Source organism: Zeus faber, assembly GCF_960531495.2.
Source record: "Zeus faber genome assembly, chromosome: 17".
Classification (NCBI taxonomy): Eukaryota; Metazoa; Chordata; class Actinopteri; order Zeiformes; family Zeidae; genus Zeus; species Zeus faber.
The window spans coordinates 22,247,328-22,270,767 of NC_137204.1; the positions used below are offsets into that span (position 1 = coordinate 22,247,328).

Consider the following 23,440-nt stretch of genomic DNA (forward strand, 5'->3'; position numbering starts at 1 on the left):
CGTCTGTTTGTTTGTTTTTTTTTGTTTTGTTTTTTTAAACCTTTTTTTATTTATTTATTTATTTTTATCCGGCAGCACCTGCTCAGCTGGCGGATAAAAAATAAATAAAAATAAATCGCAACGAGCGGTGCACGGAACAAAGTTCATTCACTTGCGCGCACAAAGAGAATGTTTGTAGACCTATGCACACAACATTTTCTTAATATAAAATGCATTTCTGCTGAAACACTGCATTTGTTTATGTTAATTTTCAGATTCAAACGCCACTTTTTTCGTCCTGGTTGTTACTGACAGTAATGTATTGACAACATACCTTGTTTACATTTGTTCATTTATTATTTGGTGTCTGTTTAAAAAAAATCACTTTTTAACTCAATGATTTTTTTTGTTATAGCACGACGTCACATAGTGACTTTTACCTTTAAAAATAAAACAGCACACTGTTATATCGGTAATTTATCAGTAATACAGCTAAGATGGAAAGTATGAATGTGCATACGCATAGAACATAATGGAATGTGGCAAATGCGGCCTCCCCTTTCCAGAAGTGCAGGATTCATTATTTATCAGTAAAGTATTTACACAAAAGCATCCAGTTTTTACTAAATAAAGTCCCATAGCAACTGGGAGATGTTCTTCTCTTCGTTGCTATGGGACGCACAGCTTTTTTTGGAACGGAGCAGTCGCTTAACTCAATTGTGTTTAAAAATGTTGTTTCAAACATGCAGGAAACAAACTAAATTAAATAGATGTAAAATTAAAAAAAAGTCTGGAGGAGAAACAACAAAAACTCCACTCCAATTCTCCGAGTTAGGTGTACGAAAAATGAAAAATATAAACCTAGGAAACATGAAAAACCAAAATCTTTCTCTGTGCATATTGAGCGTCACGCATGTGCGGGGGAGTTGGCTGCCCCGTTTGCCGAGAGCGGTAAAATGCCTAGAACCAGAGCTGTGCTAAATGTCTCTGTACGGGACTGTAGAGGGGAAGTGAGATCCGATCACCAGTGGTTACTCAACAGCTCTGAGTGGATAGGTGGAGAGCCTCCACCCTCCTTCTCTGCTCCAGTTCCAGAACATGACGATTTAATCGCGAATCTGCTCAAGCCTAGTTGCACGTCCATTTCCGTGGTGCTGCTAAATTTTGGATACAATTTTCAGTGGGGAGCACCAGTTGTACTGGAGGAAAAAGTTAGTCCGGAGCACGGTAGTGAAAGGAATTGGGAATTCTACATTCTGCTCCTGGAAAATATGGGCAGCAGTCAAGACATATGTGACAAGGAAAGAGATCCCTGTGTCATCGGGTGTCGCTCCTTTTTAAAGACAACTTCCGATTAATACAAACTGTGGCAACGACAATGTACGTAAGAGAGGGAGTGAAAGAACAAGAAACTGTCAAACAAGATCAGTTATGCAACTCTGCTGCTGATTCTGCTGCAAGTGACTGACTGCTGCATACTGATCAGCATACTGCTACCGCTTCATGGTGTGTGTGTGTGTGTGTGTGTGTGTGTGTGTGTGTGTGTGTGTGTGTGTGTGTGTGTGTGTGTGTGTGTGTGAGCAGAGAATGAGGCACTGTGGAAGAGGTGCAGGGAAAGAGTAAAAAAAAAAAAAGGACAAAAAGAAGAAATGACTACACAGTCGTGATGAGAAAGAAAAGCAGGAAAGAGCCTCAGGGTCGTGAAGGGAGACGTAAAGAAAAAAGACTGGACGAGCAATACCGACTAAATCAACAGTATTTGGCGACGACGATTTGTGCTTTCCTAAGAAACATTTGAGAAACAATTAGTAATGTGGATATTATAAGCAAGCAGGAGGAGAACAGACTAGGAAGTTCAGAAATTGTTATAACTTTACTCCAATGCAGCCATAAAGAAAACCATATCAACTATATTTCGATATTTATTTTCGAAGTAATTATCTGGTCTCATATCACAATATTAATATCATATCGTCCAGCCCTAGACGAGCCTCTGATATTCAGCATATATTGATCGACAACATAAAAACATCTAGACTGAAGAGTGAGCTTCATCAAATCAATGTGACGGCACGCAGTCAGAGACGAAAATTCTCAGGTCACAGCCTGGGAAATGACAGCTTGTGTTTTCCCCATCTACTTTAAACCCAGCCGGCCTGCTAACTGAAGCCATTTTCTCCTTCAATTATCCTTTATTATCCATTCAACCTTACAAGTGTCCAGGGGATAAACCCCCACGCTCAGCAGAAGGCTGACAGGCCTGCTTTATCGCTGAGCAAAAAGTTTATACTCTTGACAAATTCTTCTTTGGCAGGAGAGGAGCAGCTGCTGCTTCCAGGTAGTTTTTTAAATGGGGTGGAGCACATCACTCAAATTAAACATTGCACCACACCGCTCAGCATCTCAATAAGGGTGCAGCATGTCGGTATTTCAATTCTTATACAGTGACCTTTCAGATTGGGAAAATGCAATTGGGGAGCATTTTGCGCACCTGGCTTCCTCTCCCACGGAGAAACAATAATAGCGTAATAGGGACGCTTTTCCCGTGACTCTTTGTTACGTACAGAATATAATCTTAACGAGTCTACGAGTCGTGTCCCGTCCCCACAATGGTTTTATTTGTTTTGTTTGGAGGAACGGGGCACGGCGATCGAGCGCACGGAGAGCCCTGTTCGATTCACACATATAAAAATATATTTATGATTCCCCTTATAATTCCTCATTGAAATGTTATTTATCCCTGTGCATTTTGCAAGCTACTGTTTCATCCTATTATTGTGATGCACGTCTGACAAAAAAATAAAAAAATAATTACTACTTTCCACATGTTAACAAATAACTGACAGTTTGTATGAGGTTATTGCTTGTGAAAACTTTGACGACCCGCGCCTTGGCTAAGAGACCATAATGTGACATTGACGAGCGCTGCTGCTGTTCTTCTCTCGACCACAATTTAGAAGGCGAGTCGCACCGGAGAGGAAAGCGGCGACGCGTCATACAGAGGATTTCAAGCAGCGCACTCCAAAGGATAATGTTTAGGAAAGGCACGTGCGGTGGTTTCGGAGCACCGGAGGGAGGATATCTAAACCGGCAGCTCGGGCGTGACGCCGAAATCTGCGTTGCAATTCGGTCCGGCCAGAGTGGCACACGTAGTGGTGCTGGGTTTTGGTAGCCAACCAAAACATCTCGCGTGATCGTGTTATGTGTGCACGGAGAGGAGGGGCTACTCACAGATGGGTCCGTTGTGTGTGTGTGTGTGTGTGTGTGTGTGTGTGTGTGTGTGTGTGTGTGTGTGTGTGTGTGTGTGTGTGTGTGTGTGTGTGTGTGTGTGTGTGTGTGTGTGTGTGTGTGTGTGTGTGAGAGAGAGAGAGAGAGAGGCTGAGCGAATCAACTGCACTGCACGCAGCTCTACAGTGAAATAAGATTTTACCTATTTTAAATAGTAAAAGAAAATAGGAAATCAATATGTGGCTGTCAATATTGATATTGTGGTGGGCTGCCACAAATAACTCAATGTATGGGAAACGTTGTAAGAGCTCCATCACACGCACGCTACCTCCTAGTGTTTGTTATGATATATGATTAAAAAAAAAAAGTGGTCTGCATATTTGCAAGTCGTACTGGTGCTCCTAATTGTAAAATTTAGTAGCACTGTCCAAAAACAATACCTAGTCTCTTAAAGTCCCGGCCCGAAATGTCAACGAAACATCCAACGTGCCGCGTCTTAAGTGCTTCCCAAACTTTTCCAAGCTTTTGCTCCTTCCTCCGCAGTCCAGACAGACCCCCACCCTCACCACCACCCCCCTCGGCCGTGCTCCTCTTACCCTGCAGACGGACATCTGATTGGTGGTGAGCGTCCCCGTCTTGTCAGAGCAGATGACGGAGGTGCAGCCCAGCGTCTCCACGGAGGGCAGGCTGCGTACGATGGCGTTCTTCTTGGCCATGCGGCGCGTGCCCAGCGCCAAGCAGGTGGTGATGACAGCCGGAAGACCTGGAGAGAACCCACCGGAGATGAACAGGGGAAGATAGGGATGTGAGGGAGGATGAAACGAGTGCCTTATTTTCATCATCTAAAATTCCAGGAAAACCTTACTTTATTTTTATTTTTTTGGTGATGTTAAATCATTGTTTCTCAATTAGTTTAATTAAATAATATGTTGAAAAATGTAAATAAAACTCATTTTGAGCCAGGTCACTGACAGGTCAAGTTGCCTATGAATTCCATGGTTAATTAAATATTAAGCTTTTGTACCATTTTGGGATGCTTTTGCACTGTGGGAATGCAGAGGGAAGAAAAAAAAGAGCCACTCATGTTGTAAAAAGCATGCTTGCCACCATTAGGCTACTCCGATGCCGATTCTTAATTTTCCTTCCATTAGAGTGAATTTGACCAATGTTGTCCTCTTTATAAAAAAGGGCCTCTTTGTATCCTCTATTGCCTCCAGAGGAGTTACGAGGTGAGTGATGGAGGACACTTTAGGGTTTTTGCTGTGCAGCATTAAGGCAGCACGCATTTAAGGAATAAGGCTAGAGTGAAGCACTACTCCTGCTCACCCTCAGGGATCGCAGCTACCGCTAGAGCCACCGCGATCTTGAAGTAGTACACGGCTCCACGGATCCAGGAGCCCCCGTGCACCGGATCGTTGAAGTGGCCGATGTTAATGATCCACACCGCGATGCAGATCAGGGAAATAACCTTGATTAAAACAAAGCGAGATAAGATGATGACCGACAACAATTGTTTTTTGGCAAACGAGAATAACATTTAAATATATCTATATATAATATATACATACATATAATACATATACATATTATAGTTTTTTTTTGTTTGTTTTTTTTACTTCCGTGTTGATTTAACTTAATTCTGAGTTTTATACGGCTGCACAATTTAATGATGAACCCAGTATTGTTTAAAATAAATAACCAAAAACCTTGGACAGCTGCTCCCCAAACTCATCCAGCTTCTGCTGCAGTGGCGTGCGCTCCTGCTCTGTGGAGGCCATCTCATCGCGGATCTTCCCGATCTCTGTGTTGACGCCCGTGGCCACGACCACGCCCACAGCCTTTCCAGCGGCGATGTTGGTGCCCTTCACAACACAACGGGTGCGCGTCACTACCACCATTCAAACCATACAAGGTCTGCGGTCTACCTGCACCAAACTTTGCAATAATTAATTGAAAGTCAACCATTCTCTGCAATATTCGCAAGAGCTTGCAATTTCGCAAAATTGTGGTGATGTTTGTGCATTAAATGGCCTATATATATATATATATATATATATATATATAACTTTGAGCCTGTGGTTTTTAATGTTTAGAAAATAAACAAAGATGAGTTCTAAAATATTTCTAGTATATTCCATAATATTTCCAGAGTTATGCAGAATTCATTCTCATAGGAAATTATGAAAAATGACTTCTTTTGGTATCAGTTTTTTCTTTACATTTTCTTTGAATTTGTGGCTTTTTCACTGGGGGAAAACTAAGAAGTTTGCAAATTTCATTGCTAAGTTTTGTGAAAAGTCGCTGCAAAAATCAAGCATTTTAAGCCACAACCATTAGGAAAATAACTGATTATTCAGGAAACATGTTGGACCAAACACTTTTAAAACTGTTAAAACATCTACTCCTATGTCATCGACTGTTCTGGAATGCAAACAGGAAACAAACGAAAATGGAAAAGCTCATGAAAACAACTGTTCGCACAGAATGTTGATGTCTTAGGGATGAATACTGTATCTCCACGTTTATTTAGTTTACATCTCACAGTATGTCACAGAGGACAGGGCGAGTTAAAAAGGCAATATTTCACTCTCTAAAAGGGAAGAGGGGATTTAAGAGGGAGAGGATAACAGCAGGCCACAGCAGAAATTATGAGGAGGAAGACACAGAAGGAGAACACGGTGAGACAGTACAGTATGTGACGGGGATTACAATAAAAGGGACGGAAAATCTATTTAACAGCCTGAACTTTGGGTGACTTACAGAGAAGAGCATGTTCTTCTTGTCCTGGTTGACAGCGCGGGGGTCAGGGACAGGGTCAGTGTGTTTGATCACAGACACAGACTCCCCTGTACGAAAGGAAAATACATATCAGATGAGGAGCTCGCATAGTCTCGACACAGAAGGGATGTGTTGGTTAACACCAAGACCCTGGTCAACCAATAGCGAAGCTCTAGGCTAAGTTGGCCTTTTAAGGGACTCTCCATTGAGGGTAGAAAACAAAGCTAGCTATTATTTCAGCGGCGTCCCGATGATATTATTTTATTAAATACGGCACTGACAGAATATAAGTTGTCATGCAAAATAAACAGGGTGTGGTTTGCAGAGTCGCGGCGCGGGGTTAGATTGTGTCATTATGTTTACTTGTTTTGTGTCTTACCGTTTATACTTAGCGAGCTGCTTAGCTTGCTAACAAACTTTATATCTTTAGCACCGGTATACCACCTAATTCGCAAAAAGCCGCGACGGAATGCAGACAGTTCCCGATGTGACCGGGACCTTACGATGACTACACTCAGCTGGCCAAGGAGGCCTGCCAAATAGTGCGTGCTGCTTACTTTCAAACCGCCAAGTGTAAATAAGTACGGCGGTCACATTGTGACATTTTAGTTGGCAATTAAGTGTCAAACAAATAACTATAATAACAATTTACAATTTAATTGTTTTATGTTCATGTCACATCATAATCATAATACAAGCTTATAATAGAGTGATACTTGGGATATTTCTTCCACTGCCTTAAAATTCCACATACATTTGAATTAAATGGGAATTGGAATATTTTAAAACTCGATCGCATTTAGTTGGAAAGAAAACCCCAAAAACTTATCAGGCGATTATGTAATAAATTGCGACGGTTCGAGGAGCGAGAGCGAGAGAGAGAGATACGACGGAAGGGGAGAACGAGAGACTGGGAAGCCAGAACGCGAGGGAGTGATGGTGCAATCAGCTGTGCAGGATGTGCACTGGTCTGATGGGTTAAGAGAGGCAGCCTTTGACGTACTATATGGCCATGAAAGGGGAAAAGAGTGAGGAGGTAAAAATACCAAAATATCCCGTGGAACGTTCACCAATTAAGGCAGCGGAGCGAGACAAGAGATTTAAAGACTGCGTCCACATAAACCTCTTCTCTCTGCATAGCCTGCCGGTCAGGGCACCCGCTCCTGATAATCACGCATCCCCCTCCATATCACCTCTCCAATTATTCCTCACACTATCTTTTCATCTCTCTTTTCATCTTGCTCGCTCACTTTCTTTATTGACTGAACAGTATGACTACTGTGTGCGTGCAACAAGAGCCGGTGTGTTTGACGGAGCCGGGGAAAAGGATCGGCTTATATTTGCGCTTTTTCGGGGTCCGTCGGGGGGGGGGCTCACAGCCGCCGGGGCAAAAAAGCATGAGGCGCGAAATAATCGTGTGATTCCACACGTCTACAAAGATGTAAAGTTAGTCTCACGCGGGGATAAGCGCAGAGGGAAAGGCATTTCAGAATCGTGTATCTTGGGTGATGAGTTGCATTAGCTCAGACAGACTGCATTAAAAACAAAAAATAAAACTGTCTTACCTGTGAGAATAGACTGATCCACCCTCAGCGTCGTCGACTTAATAGAAGACAGACGGATGTCCGCGGGCACTTTGTCACCAACTGCGAACGTAGAAAACAGGGAAGACGGCGTTCAATTTTGTTTTATCATTCAAGGCACTGGTTGTCAATAAGGGCTCCGTCAAGAGGTTCCAGGGGGTGCACAGCAAAACGATTTATTATTATAAATATTATTATTTATCCTATGGTATTTTTCGTGTTTTGTCTAAGTTCTGCGTGTAACAAAGGACAAATAACTAGTGTAACTGGATAAGGGCAGCTCTCTAGTTATATGCAAAAGGGCATCGAAAGTGAGCGGAAGAGTGAATCATATGTGTGTATTTTGTTAAAAAATTAAAAACAAAATTACAACAAGCATAAGGACAAAGGCTGTAGAAGTTGGAAGGCATGACACACACACACACACACACACACACACACACACACACACACACACACACACACACACACACACACACACACACACACACACACACACACACACACACACACACACACACACACCTTTAGACTTCGCGGCTGAAAAATCTGCAATGTTAATCCAATCTATTATTCCCGAGAGTAATAAAATAATCAAACTGAACTTATTTGTTATAGAGCAGCTGAGCGGGGAACCATGCATCAAAAATTATTAATGTTCCACTCAGCTGCAGCGCGGGACAGAAATAGATTGCTGCTCATTCTTTCCACTAACACAAGGCTTCGGTAATTCCCACTAAAAGATGTAAAATGTAAATATCTCCCCAAGTTCCAAACAAGCCTTTGCACGGCAGAGGGTCACTAGCATGAGTGGCTATTTAAGACATGACATTTATTAGCTTTGATTGAGAGGGCATCGGTCTGTGAACCTCACTCAGTAGTACAGAGCCTCATACGCAGGCAGCCCTGGCCTCGCCTGGGAAGATGGCAGAAACTGATAAAAATAAAAATAAATCTTTCAGCCGACTCCATTGTAGAGCAAAGCCTAGTTCTGCTTTCAAATACACCTCCAATTTCCAAAGTGATTTAATTTTGGTGTAAGAGTTTCACTTGGCACCGGGAGAAAACCTCCATATACGGTCATTAACGATTATCAAACCAACAACAACAAAAGCTGTTCTCGGTGGAATTTCGGATTGGGAACTCGTCCAGATTGAGGAAATAGAAAAAAAACAACACTTGTTAAACAGTTATCTATGTCTAATGATTCTTGTTTGAAGTGGATCTAATGTGAAGGCTTAAACATCATCCGAAGAGTTAATGCACTAAGCAGTTTAGACAGGGGTCAAGACGTTTCCTTGGGTGACCCTTAATTACGACACAAAAAATAATAAAAATAAAAATAAAAATAAAAACAATTAAAAAAAAAAAAAAAAAAAGACAAGGGATGTGCCATTGTAAAATGTTAGCGTCTGCCTACGGTTGCAGACGTAACGCAGCGGAGTGACGGTAAGGGCAAAATAAAGACACGAGCCGGACGCCCAGAAGAGATAGTCCTCCACAGAGGGGAAAGTGGTGACAGGCATGTAAACCAACCCCCCCGGGCCTCCGCAGTGCCCTTCTCTGTAGGGAGGAAGGGAAGGGGGGGATTGAGTGGAGCGAGAAAGGGGAAGAGGATTGGATGAGACCTGCAAAACACAAGACCAAAAATGGGAAAACTATTTTGATCGGTTGCTATGCATGCGCCGCAAGAGTGGGGGGGCTTTGTTAAAAAATAAATGAAATAAAATAAAAATAAAAAAAGTAGTTCTGAGGCAGGAAAACCTATGTGCCACAGGGATTATGGGGAAACCAATGCTTTCACGTCATCACAATTCATTCATTCCCACCATTCACAATGTTTTTTTTTTTGTTTGTTTTTCAAACAAAATGGCACAAAGCCAGATGTGATATAATACAATTTGAAAAATAGGCAGCTAAAACCACTTCCATCTTGTCATTTGAACTATAGGCCACAAATAGTATCACACTGAACAATGTTATTGTTAAAAAAAAACAAAAAAACCCCAAAAAAACATGTTTACTGAAGTGTAACGGCTTCAATACCAAATTTGGTCATCAACCTCCCTGGATGCGATCAAAAGCATGTTATCATCACTAGCCTTCCTTCATACTAGATATATCTCTATAGACTTGCGGCTGCCCAGACAGTGAGTAATTATGGGGAGGACTATAGAAATATGAAGAGGAAAGGCCGCGGCACGCATTTAACAGCTTCACTCCTGTGACAATCAATCCATAAAAAGCTCACGTTAAAAAAAAAAATAAAAAAAAGAAAAGCTTCAAAGTAATAGTGGATTATATTCTTAATATACGCCCAAGGACAGTCAAGCAGGTCGGAGAGGTAGGTTAACCTAAATGTACCGAAAATGAGAGCAGGCTGCCAATCAGAGGCTTTGACACTGCTCATGGTAAACTGGACAGATCAACTCTGTATCAAATACAATTATAAAAGTAACACTTGCCCAAATAGTCAGATGGGAATCCTGATGTCCCGATGACCTACATCATCTCAATGGAACAAGCGATAACTATACTCAGCCAATTTAAGTCTGTCTTGTGACCGCCCGACCGCCCCCCCCCCCCCCCCCCCAGACTACCTCATCCACCACACGTCGGCCAACAAAGCTGAATCTTTGAAAACAAGAAAGCACCACCACCGGCTGCAGCTGCTGGGAGACTGAACGTGACGTTGTCTCGCCTCCTGTCGTACGGGCTCTTTTTTAGCCCTCCATCACTCCGGGAAAGGGCAGAGAAGCTTCCATTTTAGGGCGATTTTTTCGTTATCGCCCTTATCAATTCCTCTGAGTGGGAAACAAATCGCAGACATCATGCGCTTGAGTGATGACACTCAATCCGCCTGTGAAAGTCAAGACAGCGGAGTCCTCAGTCCAACGCTCTCAGACGTGACCTTCCAAGGACGACACTGTTCAAGCGTTATCGTCTAATTTTAGGGTATAGTACACTTGCTGGAAAGAAGGATGGCAGAGGGTTTTAAGTGGACGCTTAAGTTGGAGGACACGGGATCAAGAAGCCCGGCCATGTCAGCCTGCTGCCAACAAGGATCCTGTGCAAGAGGGCGAATAGTAGTGACGGGGCATGATTAGCCGAGTAATCAATTATTCGACGCTAAGGACTCGTGTAGCACGCGCTTCGCGAGAAACTCCACCTATAGCAACGCACCTCAGGAGAAACTCCGTCTTGGGACTCTTGATAAGCGTAGCACACCGAAGAACGCGCTTCCTGGCATGAGAGAATGATGGCGGTGAGATGGAGCTAAGTGTGGCGTTATCTCACGCCAGGCTTGTAAGACTCGCGTTCCTTTTGACGAGTCCAGTCACATTAAATCCTTATAAATAATGTTTTCTTTGTTGTGAAATAAATTATTAGTAGTTAAAATAAATGCTTGAGATGCCCCTTTAAGTGTCCGGCTCACTGAAAAGAGCCAAGCTTTTCAACACTACCAACCTTTCTTCCCCAAATTCTACTCATCATATCACAGCATCACGTTCCGTTTAACATCATTATCTTATCTTTGATGTCACAATCCAAATCATATCCATAACATCAACTACCCTTATTGAGCGCGTACCGGTGTCTACCGGCACTTCTCACAAGCTGCCGGTGCTCTGTTCTGCCCTCTCAAGTGGACAAATCAAGCCGACAGATTGTAAAATATATAATTTTATTAAATCAGAGCACACTTTTAAATGATGTATTATTATTTTATTATTATCTATTTAAATGATTGGAATATGGTCGCTGCGAGCTCCAGCTCCTGCAGCTGGGGCTCCCACTAAGTATTGGGCAGGATCTAACAATTAGATTTGGATACAGAGGGTTATGATTCGATTCAATCCAATAACGATGGCTCACGATACAATTCTATATTGATATACTGACATTTTATACATAAAGAGAATCGATTCCAACTCTGCAATATACCGTTTGACATGCATCACAAAAATATTTCACCGGATTAATTCAGTCCAACACAGAATTTTACATTTTAATTAACTTATGACTATATAGGTGGAATTTAATCCAAGTGGAAAATGGTAACAAAGTAACAATATTACAATTCTGAAATCGATTCTGAAACTGAAACAATAGATCAGTGTATTCAGAGTATTGTTGTTTTTTTGTTGTTGTTTTTTTACCCAGCCATAAACACTTATGAACAACAATCTGTTATTGATTGGACAAGTTATATGCCATTGCCGTATAGTCATATCTTTTCTATCTAAACTCTATGACACTTTCTAATAAAATAGGATACAGGCAGACACTCCCGCACCCAGCTATGTTATATTGGGGGGGCCGGGACACTTAAGAGGCCAGAGGTGGGGGTGTTTGTTTTCTCTCCCAGGGACACCCTGGTCAGCTAGCACGTAGGCCTACTGCCTCCAGGGACATTTCACACAGACTCCAGGACTCTGGAGATTCTCCCATCGTTCTCATGAATGGAAAGTTCACAGGATCAACCTCTAACATGCGCGAAAACACATCACCCGTCTGTATGTTTTCACTTTATTTCTGCAGGGCCCAAAGGTGGCAGCCCATTGTGTTTCATGTGGGGAGCTGGAGGGAGAAAGAGAGTCCCAAAAATAAACCGAGGGAGTGAAGGGCCAGGGCATATAACAAGAGGAGGAGACGGGCAGCTGAGGCAAGCCTAAGATGGATAACTTGGTTGAGGACAAAAGACAGACTATCAGACACTCTTTAAACACACGAGAAAGGACCGGCCATCTGGAGCACAAATTATTTACCGGATCAAATCTGGGCACTTTTCTAAATATTACATCCTGTCTTTCTCTTCCCTGAGGCAGGACAAAGTGGACAGTTATGGCTGCCATGTGCTACGGCGAAGATAAAACCAAGAGCCATGATGCACCATAATGCCTCATAAGCATTACAACATTCAGTTATGTGAGCGAACTAGATGCAGAGAAAGTAAGAAAGAGACAGGGTACTCCTGTTTGATTCCTTATACACAGGATGTTGCTACAAGGGTCAAGGCCATTACTATGGCAACTGAGTCGCCCGGTACTGAGCCGCACGCTGAAACAATGATGGGGCAGAAGGGGGACAATACGGAAAGAGAGGAAGAAACGGACAAAGAAAGGGATTTAAAAAAAATAAAAATAAAAAATAAAAGGAGCTGGCACGGGATTAAAGCAGCTATATAGACATTTAAGGAAATTGTTATTTTCAACCAAACAATTTTTTCCTTAAAAAAAAAAAAAATAAAATAAAAAAAATTAAAAAAATTCCATCAAAATAAATAGCCTTTACAAGGTAACATAACCTAAAAAAAAAAAAACAACAAGCAGTGCAACCTACAAAGCCTCACCATGCTTGGCTCTTAATGTTATTACAAAAGTGAGCTGTTTCTGGATCATATTTAACAAATACATTATAGGGCCATCCTATAGATCGTATACTGCGCGTCCACATTACCCGTTTCTCCAAACAAAACAAATACAAAATAGTGTGGTTTATTTTAGATTAAAAAAATAATAATAATAATAAATTGTATTTACATTTACTACTTCAACAAAACAAAAAAACGTCCCTCCCTGTTCATGCGCTCTGTGCATACGTTTGTGTCTTTTGTTCTGCCGCCGACCCGCTGGATGAGCAGGGTTCCGGCAACTCCTGATTTACAAGTCACAGACTAGCAAATAGTGTGATTTAAGATTTGGCTGAAAAAACAACTTTGGACGTGTGCACGAGCCATGGAACTGCAATTGATAGAACATGTACAGTCGCAGTAACAGTACTACGAACGATCTAATATAGTCATATCCCACACCCCTATGTGACACCAGGGTGTTTTGGGGTCAGGAGGTGTTTTTGGCAACAAGAGCCAAATAAACAGCATTCATTAGTGAGTCCTTGCAAGTAAATAAACATTAAGATTCATGAAAGCATCTCTAAAGAAACAAACAATACTTTCACATAGGCCCCAAGCTTCAGCTCACTTCTCTTCTCACCCAGCAGGATGGATTTGTGTGCAAGAAGAAATCTCACTTCATATAATAAACAGAACACAAATTGCAAAGCCTGTGCAGAGCCCTGTGAACCGTTTGGGAGTTTATGATGGCACCATCAGCACAGCTTTACAGCTACGGGCACTGCGTAGATGTAAACCAGACCCTTGCTTTGACACAACACTTAGCACCTCAGCATTACTCTCATACATCATCGTCACCTTTTAAAGGGGACCTTCGGTATTATGAAAAACTCACTTTTTCAGTGAAAATCCATTTGGGTCTCTCTAACTGTCCACGAAGAAACTGCAGACGATGAAAATGTAAGTATTTTAAAAATAATTCTGCTGTTTTTTTTCTTTGAAGAGCAAAAAAAAAACAAAAAAAAAACAAGACCCACAGACCTATATGAATTTGTTGAAAAGGAGCATTATGGGTCCCGTTTAAGCCTGGTTTATGCTTGCCACAAGCATGAGGGCACAAGGTGGTGCACGCCACAAATGACGTCATCAGGCTCTGGCGCCACAGCGCTTGCGGACTTGTGCGAGGTCACGCACCTCCTACATTGTGACTGTGCTCTAGGGGCGTCCCCTGGAAGAAATGCATTGGAAGTAATGGGAGATCAGCGTTTTGCGGTTTTATTATGTTGGCCAAAATTTAGTCTACAAATTACTTTATGACGCAGAGACAAAATAGCAAACAGCTTATTCAGGTTTGTTGATTGTTATCATAAATTATGAGGGTTGTTGTAAAGTTCAGTTTAAAAATAAAAGGTCATGTTTTTATTGGTACTTATTTGCAGTTTCCTTTCCAAGAGAATCTTGCAATAAAGGAGAAGAATTTACATTGTGACTGTTCAATGGTTCAGTAAATAATTAAATATAATAATTAAATACCGTATTTCCTCAAGTAGTGACCGGGGGGCCTTCATTTACCTCAAATGCAGAGGATACCAGGCCTTTATTGGAAGCAGGCTTATATTAGAGGTAGGCTTTTATTAATTCCCTCTGTTTAATAAATATATTTGATCAAGAATTTCAGAATTCCATCTGGGTGCCCTGCCGTGAAAACACATGTATGGCGAAAAAAGACAGAGTAGCTACCGTAAAAGTGGCATTTGTGGTGGAAGCCGACAGGGGAATTTCAGTTTTCCCGAGTTTGCCTTGATTGCACCACCTCCTGGAGTAAATTAAATACATCTCCAATAAAAACACAATTTGCTTTGTTTGGGAGCGCCGCAGCGGAACAGCACCACGGCTTCGATCAGTTTCCCCCCGGGTCTATATTTGAGGCAGGCTTTTATTTGTTTATGTAGACAGACGTCGGGCACTGAAATGTGAGGTACGGAAGATCATATTCTTGGTGTCGGCGTCCCCTTGTTAGGGACCCCTCCCAGGGGCGCGGACTTTGTCACTTCCCTGTCCCCGGGTGGGAACCCCGCCCAGGATCCCGCCCCCCCCGGAGCTCGGGCGCACCACCAGCCAGCCTCCACCCGGTCCTTCAGGGAGGTGGAGTGTGAGCGTGAGCGCGTGCGATATTCCCGGAAGATGGTGAACTATGCCTGGGCAGTGGCATTTTAAATACTATTTGGTTATTGAAGAACGTGATTAATGGTTTCAAATTGGCCCTGAAACTATACGCAAACTTTTTTCTGACTTATAGGCTCATCGACTAGTTTAAGTTTGAACAGATTGCAGCCAAATCACCCCGTGAAGCAGTATTCTTCATAAAATTCTTGCAACCTTTATTCACTTCATTGCCTTTCTCATCCTTAGATTTTCTTAACACAACACATTTATATTTAGAAAATGATTAAAAAAAAATGTAAAAAATTTAATTATAAGACAGTTGCATCTCACGTTATACGTTTTTTAAATGATGCATCAGTTAAGTTTTATCAGTCTTAGGTAAATATATCAACTGCTGGCAACAAGCAGGAATTTCTACATTTGGCAAGCCTCATCTCCTCTTCTGCCAAAGTAGAATACGCTGATGTATTAATGGCTGTGTCTTCACCCATATTCGGTCACTGGCATTTTCTGACCGAGTACAGGGACTTCTGGCTCCGTGACCTAAGACCTAAACGACTAATCATTTTTCTGCCTGTTTCCTTTCTTTTGAGAATGTTCTTTATGTTGATGTTGTTAAGGAGCTCTTATTTGCAGACCATCTATTTCTATTGTTTATTAATGTTTTGGGTAAGCGGCATGCAAAATAAGATCTTTCTTCTCCCTGCTCCATTTCGGTCATGGAATGTGTAAATAGAGTTGTGTTTTGATTGTGAATCTTTTTTTTTTTCCCCTCCCCCATGGAGTTGGGCATTACCATGAGCGGAACAAATAAAAAGTGAATGAATGTGGCACTACAAAGACCACTACACTCAAAAAATAAAGGAAGTTTGACACAGTCAGATGAGGCTTTGAAGTTTAATCAAACCCAATAAGGTGTGAAGCTTTTCCTTGGTATCGACCGGGCTGACACCCATGATTACTTTTTGATACGGGCATCTTACCTGCCACTTCCACTATGTCCCCAGGCACAATATCCCTGGCTTTGATCCTCTGGACACTCTTGCGATCCTGGCGGTAGACTTTCCCCATCTCCGGTTCGTACTCCTTAAGTGCTTCAATGGCATTCTCGGCATTGCGCTCCTATAAAATATGTATAAAAAGGTTAACGAAATATATAAATGGTAAAAAAAACAAACAAGAGAATTAAAAGATTACCAAAGCCAAAACAAGAGCTGGACATAGCAAAATTGACAGTCAGAGGGGTAAATTGGCATACCTCAAAACAGCAAAAAAAGATACCCTTTTATTTAATTTGTGGTTTGAAAAGAGCAAATTCATGTTGCCTTAAATTGAGGAGCAGCCAGTGTTAAGTTTGTATGGCCTTGAGGGAAAATAAGCTGTAGCCAGATCCTATACCTCAGTAATAGGAGACAGGCGGCTTGCTTTTACAGTGGCAAGCAGACCTCCATATTTTTACAAGACAACACCGTAAAGACGGAAACTATTTTATAGAGCGCTGTAGCGGTGTGTTAACGGCCGAAGCAAATGGTGTGAGTAATTGCTGACCAAATGAGACGGTGGTTTTTATGAGCAGGGTATTGGCCAGGGCTGTGCAATTATTCAGTATTACTGTTCACGGTATTTCAGGGGCCTTGTTATTGTGAGGAAATTAAGACATCTTATCTCATACGTCATATTAAGTCGTATTATGACACACAAATCTACGGTCTAAATTATGTAGGGCCAAAGTTTTGGTCATAGCCATCAGTGCTGAAGAAAATACATACGTTTCAATCGAAAATCAAGCTGAATGGTGGATTTGGAGAATCGTGACACCCCCAAAATTTAGTGTAAAATTCTAAATTCCTCTAGTATGGGATCTGTTCAATAATGGGAGGCACATGGACCATTTCGCTGTTTGAAAACCCACATCAGCAGTTTTATAAATGTACTGTATTCAGTTGGGCTAAGCATTATAGAAAGACATTTGAAGTATTTATTCAAATTTCAAGCACACTTTTAACCTTGAAAAGACTTTCAAACTTTCGAGTATTTGTACAAATCATGTCGTAACCTGCCCAAATAAAAAAACATCAACCCATAATATCGACGAGTGATATCACAGTGATTTCTGGTTCCATGGTGCTGCCATAGTCCTGACACTTTTCCATTTCTTATGACGGTCTTATGACACAAGAGAAAAGCTTGGTTTAATTTTCCTGGCAGAAACATAAAACTCTCTGTACACTATCCAACCAGTTTGCCTTTGGGTGCAGATTTTAAAATCTTCCTAACACGAGGGAACTAAATCTCTACTGATGCAGCGTCAATGCCAACTTCATTCTCCTGCACATCTACTGCTGCACCAAGCCTGTTGCTGTGAGACCTTAAACATTATTTACCCAACTGTTCAATGGACCTAGAAATCTGGTGCTGCGGTGCTCCGGGCTGGGACAAGGACTCAGTGAGCCCAACTTTCAAGACACACGCAGCATGGGGATCGCTGATCCGTTCCAAATTGTTCTAAATCGATTGGCAAAGAAGCCAGATAAAAAAAAATTAAAAAAAAAAAATCGAATTTGTTTTTGTTTGTATGTACACACACGTGCCTCAGTCCACTGCTGCTGCAAACCTCCGCACAATGATGAATCAATGATGAGAACCCCTTTAAGGGAAACGATTATGCAAAACTCACTTTTTCAGTGCATGTGCACATACATTTGGAGGTCTACTGGGCCTACTAACACAAGCTGTGAAAAAAGACGACTCTGTGAGCTTTTTGCTAACTGTCTATTCCAGAAAACATGTCCTGAAACGCCCGTTGACATTTGCAGCCAAACAATATGTCACGTTGGGCTTGAGCAGAAGTAGAACCACCCCCCAACTGAGTAACTCAACAAACAAATCTTGGAAAAAAAAGAAAGAGGATTTAATACCAACTGTCCGTAAGGAAACTGCAGACAAGGGAAATTAAGTTTTTAAGAAATAATTCTGCTGTTTAAAAAATAAATAAATAAATAAATAAAAATAAGCCCATTGGCTCACAGAACTCTGGACATCGGGAGGGTGGCTCCTCCCACAAAAAAACAGCCCGTTTTGGAACAGAATGGTATAGAGGTACGTTAGAATGGCTAGAATGCGTAATGTGGGTGGTATTTTCAGCAGACAAATTTCAAAAACAGGTTCTGGGACCTATCTACCAACTTGCGTAAAAAGGAGCATAACAGGTCCCCTTTAAGGTTTAGGTTTCCCGGGTGAGGAAGGTTAATGAATGAAGACCAAAATACACCCAGGGAGGACAAAGTAGGACAGACAAGCGTTTTAGTTTAACTAAAATCAGGGAGAGAAAATGTATTTTTTTTTTATATATATATATATATATATATATATATATATATAGATAGTTGGACTCTTTCTGCCCCGAGGGGCCCATGGGGACGCAAAATCCATTCTTAATGCGGCTGGGGAATGCTCTGTGGATTTGAAGGGCCTTGACAATAATGTCTATTAATACGTTCTCATAGCTTCTGCTTTCCTGTGCATGGAGCCAGTTCATGAGTTACATCAGCTCAATCATGAGTAGCACACGCTGTGAACCTCAAAGTAAGGCACCAGGAGAAGCCGATTCCATTTACTGGCAATTGTGATAACAGTCGAGCATAACCTGGAATTTTCCCCAACTGCTCAAAAAAGGCTGTAAAGTCTATAAAGATGAACAGCTGATAGGCCTGGGCCAAATCCAAAATGTTATATTGTGAGGCAGTCGCGCCCAAATATTGAGATACACGATATTATCGTTGTTGTTGACCGGGGGGTGTTTAGTTCCAAAAGGAGATGTAAAATAAAATAAAACCCCACTGTTTTGGCACGCCGATCGCCGGAAACCCATCACAAGCGCACGCATCACCGGTGCCGTCGGTGCTGAAACTTAATCCCCATCCATGCAAAGCACGCCACTACGTCCAAATCTTCTACCTGCTCCCTCGCTTTTGCGCCACTGCCCGCATAGGTCCACAATACTGTACATGCTCTCTGTGTGCGAAAGTGAATGACCTCCGTCCATCGCTCCCCATGGTCCTACGGACCGGGGGAGGGGGGCGATGTTTCGATACTGTGAAAATATCCCATATGGTGGCAAATATCGCGATATTCAATATTAACGAATAGCTGGGTCAGGTGGCTTGGCTCATGAACTCACTTCATAATTCAGTATCAATGTAGCGCATCTGCACAAAGCCAACCAATTGACTATTTTGATTATAAAAGGGCTTAAACAGTAAAAGAAATAATGGAAGCAAAAAGTGAAATACCATTTTGAATAGATAAGACCAACGTCTAATATACAACAGATTGCTACCCCATGGTTATTCAAAGACAACTCTGTCAGGTCCTATACCATTAGTGTAACAATGAAAACTATCAATACTATATGTAATATACCCCAACACGATCAAAACAACACTCCACATTTGACTTAATGTGGTTCATAACAATTACAACTTTTATTTAAAAAATAAATGTAAAAAGCATATCACATGGAGATTCTGCCTTTCTAGGAGGGAACTGAAATTCTTAAAAAGCTAACACTGCACAACTCGCCGGCTGAAGCCCTCAGGAGACGCATGAACCTAGAGTTGAACCTAGAGATGAAAATGCGAAGTACCACACACTCACTGGGAACAGCTTCACCAGGTGTACCACCAAGTGTAGGCTACCCAGTCACCAAAGCTGGAGGAAAAGCAGTTTTCCCCCTCGTCGGGCCGCAAGATCTGCTGTTGGCGACATGTGCTAGCATGTAAGCCTGTTCAACCGTTTGTAATGACTAAACAAAGTTAATGCACCAAGCTCAAGCGATCAAAAGCAAGTTGTCAAGCACAACACTGGCTAGAAAACTGCTGGTGACTGCTGCCTCCTTTAAGAGTTTAGAAAGGTTGAAACCAAGAAAAAATGTGTCCAATTGAACTGCTCGCATAATTTTTAAGGGCATTTTATATGTCCGGTGTAAAATTAAGATCATAATATTGATAGAATTTCTCTACGATAAAGACATTAAGGCTTTTTGGAGGAAAGCACACATTTCTGTAAATGGCAGTTGTCAGAGTAGACAATCAATTGATATTGCTGGTGAAGCCTAATCCTTGCAGAGCAAATATACAAGTCAAATGATGATAACAATTGAATGACAGACAAGGTAACGGTGGGTGAGAATTGGACATTTACCTGCCAAACTCCAACAATGGCGTTTGCTATCAGAATCAGGAGGATAACAAAAGGTTCCACAAAAGCTGTGATGGTTTCTTCTCCTTCCTCAAACCAGGCCAACACCTACACACATTAGGAAAAGAACAATAACAAACATCAAGTCATTGCACAGTGAAGTACATAGGTTAGTAATGTCAACATTAGAAAGGCAACAATTTGCCCCTTTAATTTGTGCTTCAAAGTCCAGTGTCGAGGAAAAGGATGACTGAAATTATCGTGATCCTGACCAATTTGCTGAGCATCACTATAGTTTTAAATGAAATACAAACATCGTATTTAATTTCACCTTCTGCATTGATTGATTCTCAAAATAACATTATCGGTCTTTATTTTTAGGGATGTGGAAGTGATGTTAGTAAAGTTGTAGTTGCTCATCTTGTGATGAACCCTCATATAGGCCTGTCGTGATAATGACTTCCTCGACGTATCGTCCGATATATGGACATGACCTCAATAATTGCCCGTTGGGTTTACATGCGTGTTTGTTTACATAAGAATGTCACCAACACTTTAGCCAACATGATGACAGAATAAACAGCAGGGTTTTCCCTACCACTACAAGACTTGGGCGCAGCGCCCTAGCTTCCCCCCCCCCCCCCCCCCCTTCCCCCACAGTGCAGGGGAGCAACGCTGCTACTCCAAGTATTAACGTGACAAACCCTAAACAGTACCTCAGCGACAGAAGAATGATCCGAAATCGCGATCCCATCCTTATATTTTGGTGTTTTCACAGTGACTTCAATCAGCCTCTGGCTCAGTTTTAGCTATTCTAGACTCAACGATGGACTCTGACACTGTTACTCCTACAGATGCTGCATTCACGATCAAAACAACTGCAATCAACATCAATCTGTTCTTTATATCCATAACTACTATATAACTAATAATAATAACTGATATATTTGAAAATGCCTTTGAACAAATGTGCCAGCAAAAATGACAATGTAGCCGAAATGTTGTACATTTCAAACTTAATAAATACACATTATGAAAGGAATTGTGTGTCACAATTCACAAATAGATATAACGCAATAAATACAAATGGGAAAAAATTCATTAATACTACAATTTACAAATATGTATTAAGGTTTAAAAAAAAATAATAATCAGAGACAGACAAATGTAGTTCCAAAGGCCCCCCACACACACACACACACACACACACACACACACACACACACACACACACACACACACACACACACACACACACACACACACACACACACACACACACACACACACACACACACACACACACACACTTTATTTGTGTTTAGAAATGCGTTATTTTGCTTCAACAGAGCTTAAGTGCAATTCTTGTTTACAGAGCGTGAGAGTCCATTATATTGATTGTTTTGGTTGTGGTTTTATTTTATTCATGATTTAATTTTTTTCTGAAACTTTAATATTTTCTTCACATTACAATGTCTGAAAATCCTTAAGAATTACATTATTATGCTATTATATTATCATTATATTAGTGGCAAAAAAAGGGTTTTAAAGTTACAATAACATTGTTTGTTGCTATTATTTCTGGGACAATATATCATCCAATAAAAGTAGTTGAATTGTGACAGGACTACACTCATAACCTGGGAGGTGGTACAGCAGTACTCATAACCTGGGAGGTGGTACAGCAGTACTGCAGCTGTATTGCAATACATTCTCTGCTACAGTATTGTTGCGTAATGTCAATGTACATCAATCTGGTTTTTGTCAGAGAATTTGCAATATATTGATCATTAGTATTCAGAGCATTGCATAAATAGTATAGCTTTTCTTGCTGTTGGCCACTTTCTACATGGTGCTGAAAAAGAATGTTCCTCATCCCGGCTCGACTAAAGATTCTGACGCTCTCTGTGATTTCAGACTTTTGAAAAATCTGGTCGATACAGATTTACTGAATATACAAGTTTATTCGACAGACAATTGTGGTAAAAAGATAAGTTAGATGCTTTGGGCAAGGGGAGGGGACATTTGATTTATTCTGAACTTGAAGCACATGCTATTATAATAACCTTTTGCTGCTGGTAGAAAAGCATTTTAACACAATACAGTTTTGACGGATTTTACTTAGAAATCAAGACTGCTGCAGCTAATACCAAAGAGATTTAAGAGCCTATTTTAGAAAACAGTGTCACATCAACTAGGACAGTATAACTTTCCTCTATCTTTCTAAATCTGTATTTAGCTAGGACGAATGAATTGTGTCCCACCGAATGCTGTGCTCCTTTTTAACCCATTTAAGAATAGCCAACTTATTCCTCTGCCAAAGCAAATACGAAGCACTTTATAAATATTTTAAATGACTATAGTCCTCTGATAGAATGTTAAGTGTGTGAGAATTAAGTTAATTCATCATTAACAGACCCGTGCATCAATTTGGAATTTGCAATTTATGTACACCTACATTCAGTCATTTCTATGTTAACTGTGGCTGCTACGGTGCTGGGATGCTTGCGACAATGACAGCTTAAGGCTGAAAGCCAAAGCAGAAGGAGTTGAATGAAGACCTTTAACTTTATCATCACTAGACACCAACACGGCTAGACACTCGTTGGTAAAATAAATTTAAAGAGGACAATAATTTCCTAAGCAATAATTGCATCCGTTTAATTTATTCGTCTTGTGAGTGCGAAACTGCAAGCGCAGTTGCCGTCTCAACTTGTGCAGGCCGACAATAAAATACTTTTTGACACCCCCCGCTAACCCTTAACCCTGAACATATCAAAGGAAAACTCCCAAGAGTACAGAGGCTAAAAGGGAAATCCTTGAGATGGCACACAAAGTAGGCAACATACTTCCAGAATGTCTATGTGTGCAATATAGAATTATCACTACGCCTGCCATGTTAATATTTATTCTTCCATCTTTTTTTTTTTTTTTATTTTATCTTTCTGAAGAGTGAGTCTTGTGATACGGCCACAATGGGTATGAATGTGGTGATACAACCTCAACAAATAGGTTGCCCTGCCACCTCAAAACAGTTGTTCCCTGACTGGAAAACAATTTCCAAGACACCCTGCTGTGTGATCCATACAACTTTGCAATGGATTTTGCTTTGTTGTCAAAGAAACAAGTGTCGTGTATCATCACTATTTCT

At 41.2% G+C, this 23,440-nt stretch overlaps 1 protein-coding gene across 2 annotated transcripts in view; it reads right to left on the minus strand.

The window, feature by feature from the left end:
* Window positions 1–23,440, minus strand: part of atp2a2b (ATPase sarcoplasmic/endoplasmic reticulum Ca2+ transporting 2b) — a 39,139-nt gene that overhangs the window by 12,617 nt on the left and 3,082 nt on the right. For both annotated transcript variants that reach the window (XM_080018099.1, XM_080018098.1), the window contains exons 4-10: window positions 20,293–20,397; window positions 16,074–16,212; window positions 7,551–7,631; window positions 5,968–6,053; window positions 4,914–5,069; window positions 4,534–4,675; window positions 3,804–3,970 (exon numbers count right to left, since the gene is read on the minus strand). In XM_080018099.1, the coding sequence (XP_079874225.1) occupies window positions 3,804–3,970; window positions 4,534–4,675; window positions 4,914–5,069; window positions 5,968–6,053; window positions 7,551–7,631; window positions 16,074–16,212; window positions 20,293–20,397 (876 nt within the window). The remainder of the gene's footprint in view (window positions 1–3,803; window positions 3,971–4,533; window positions 4,676–4,913; window positions 5,070–5,967; window positions 6,054–7,550; window positions 7,632–16,073; window positions 16,213–20,292; window positions 20,398–23,440) is intronic.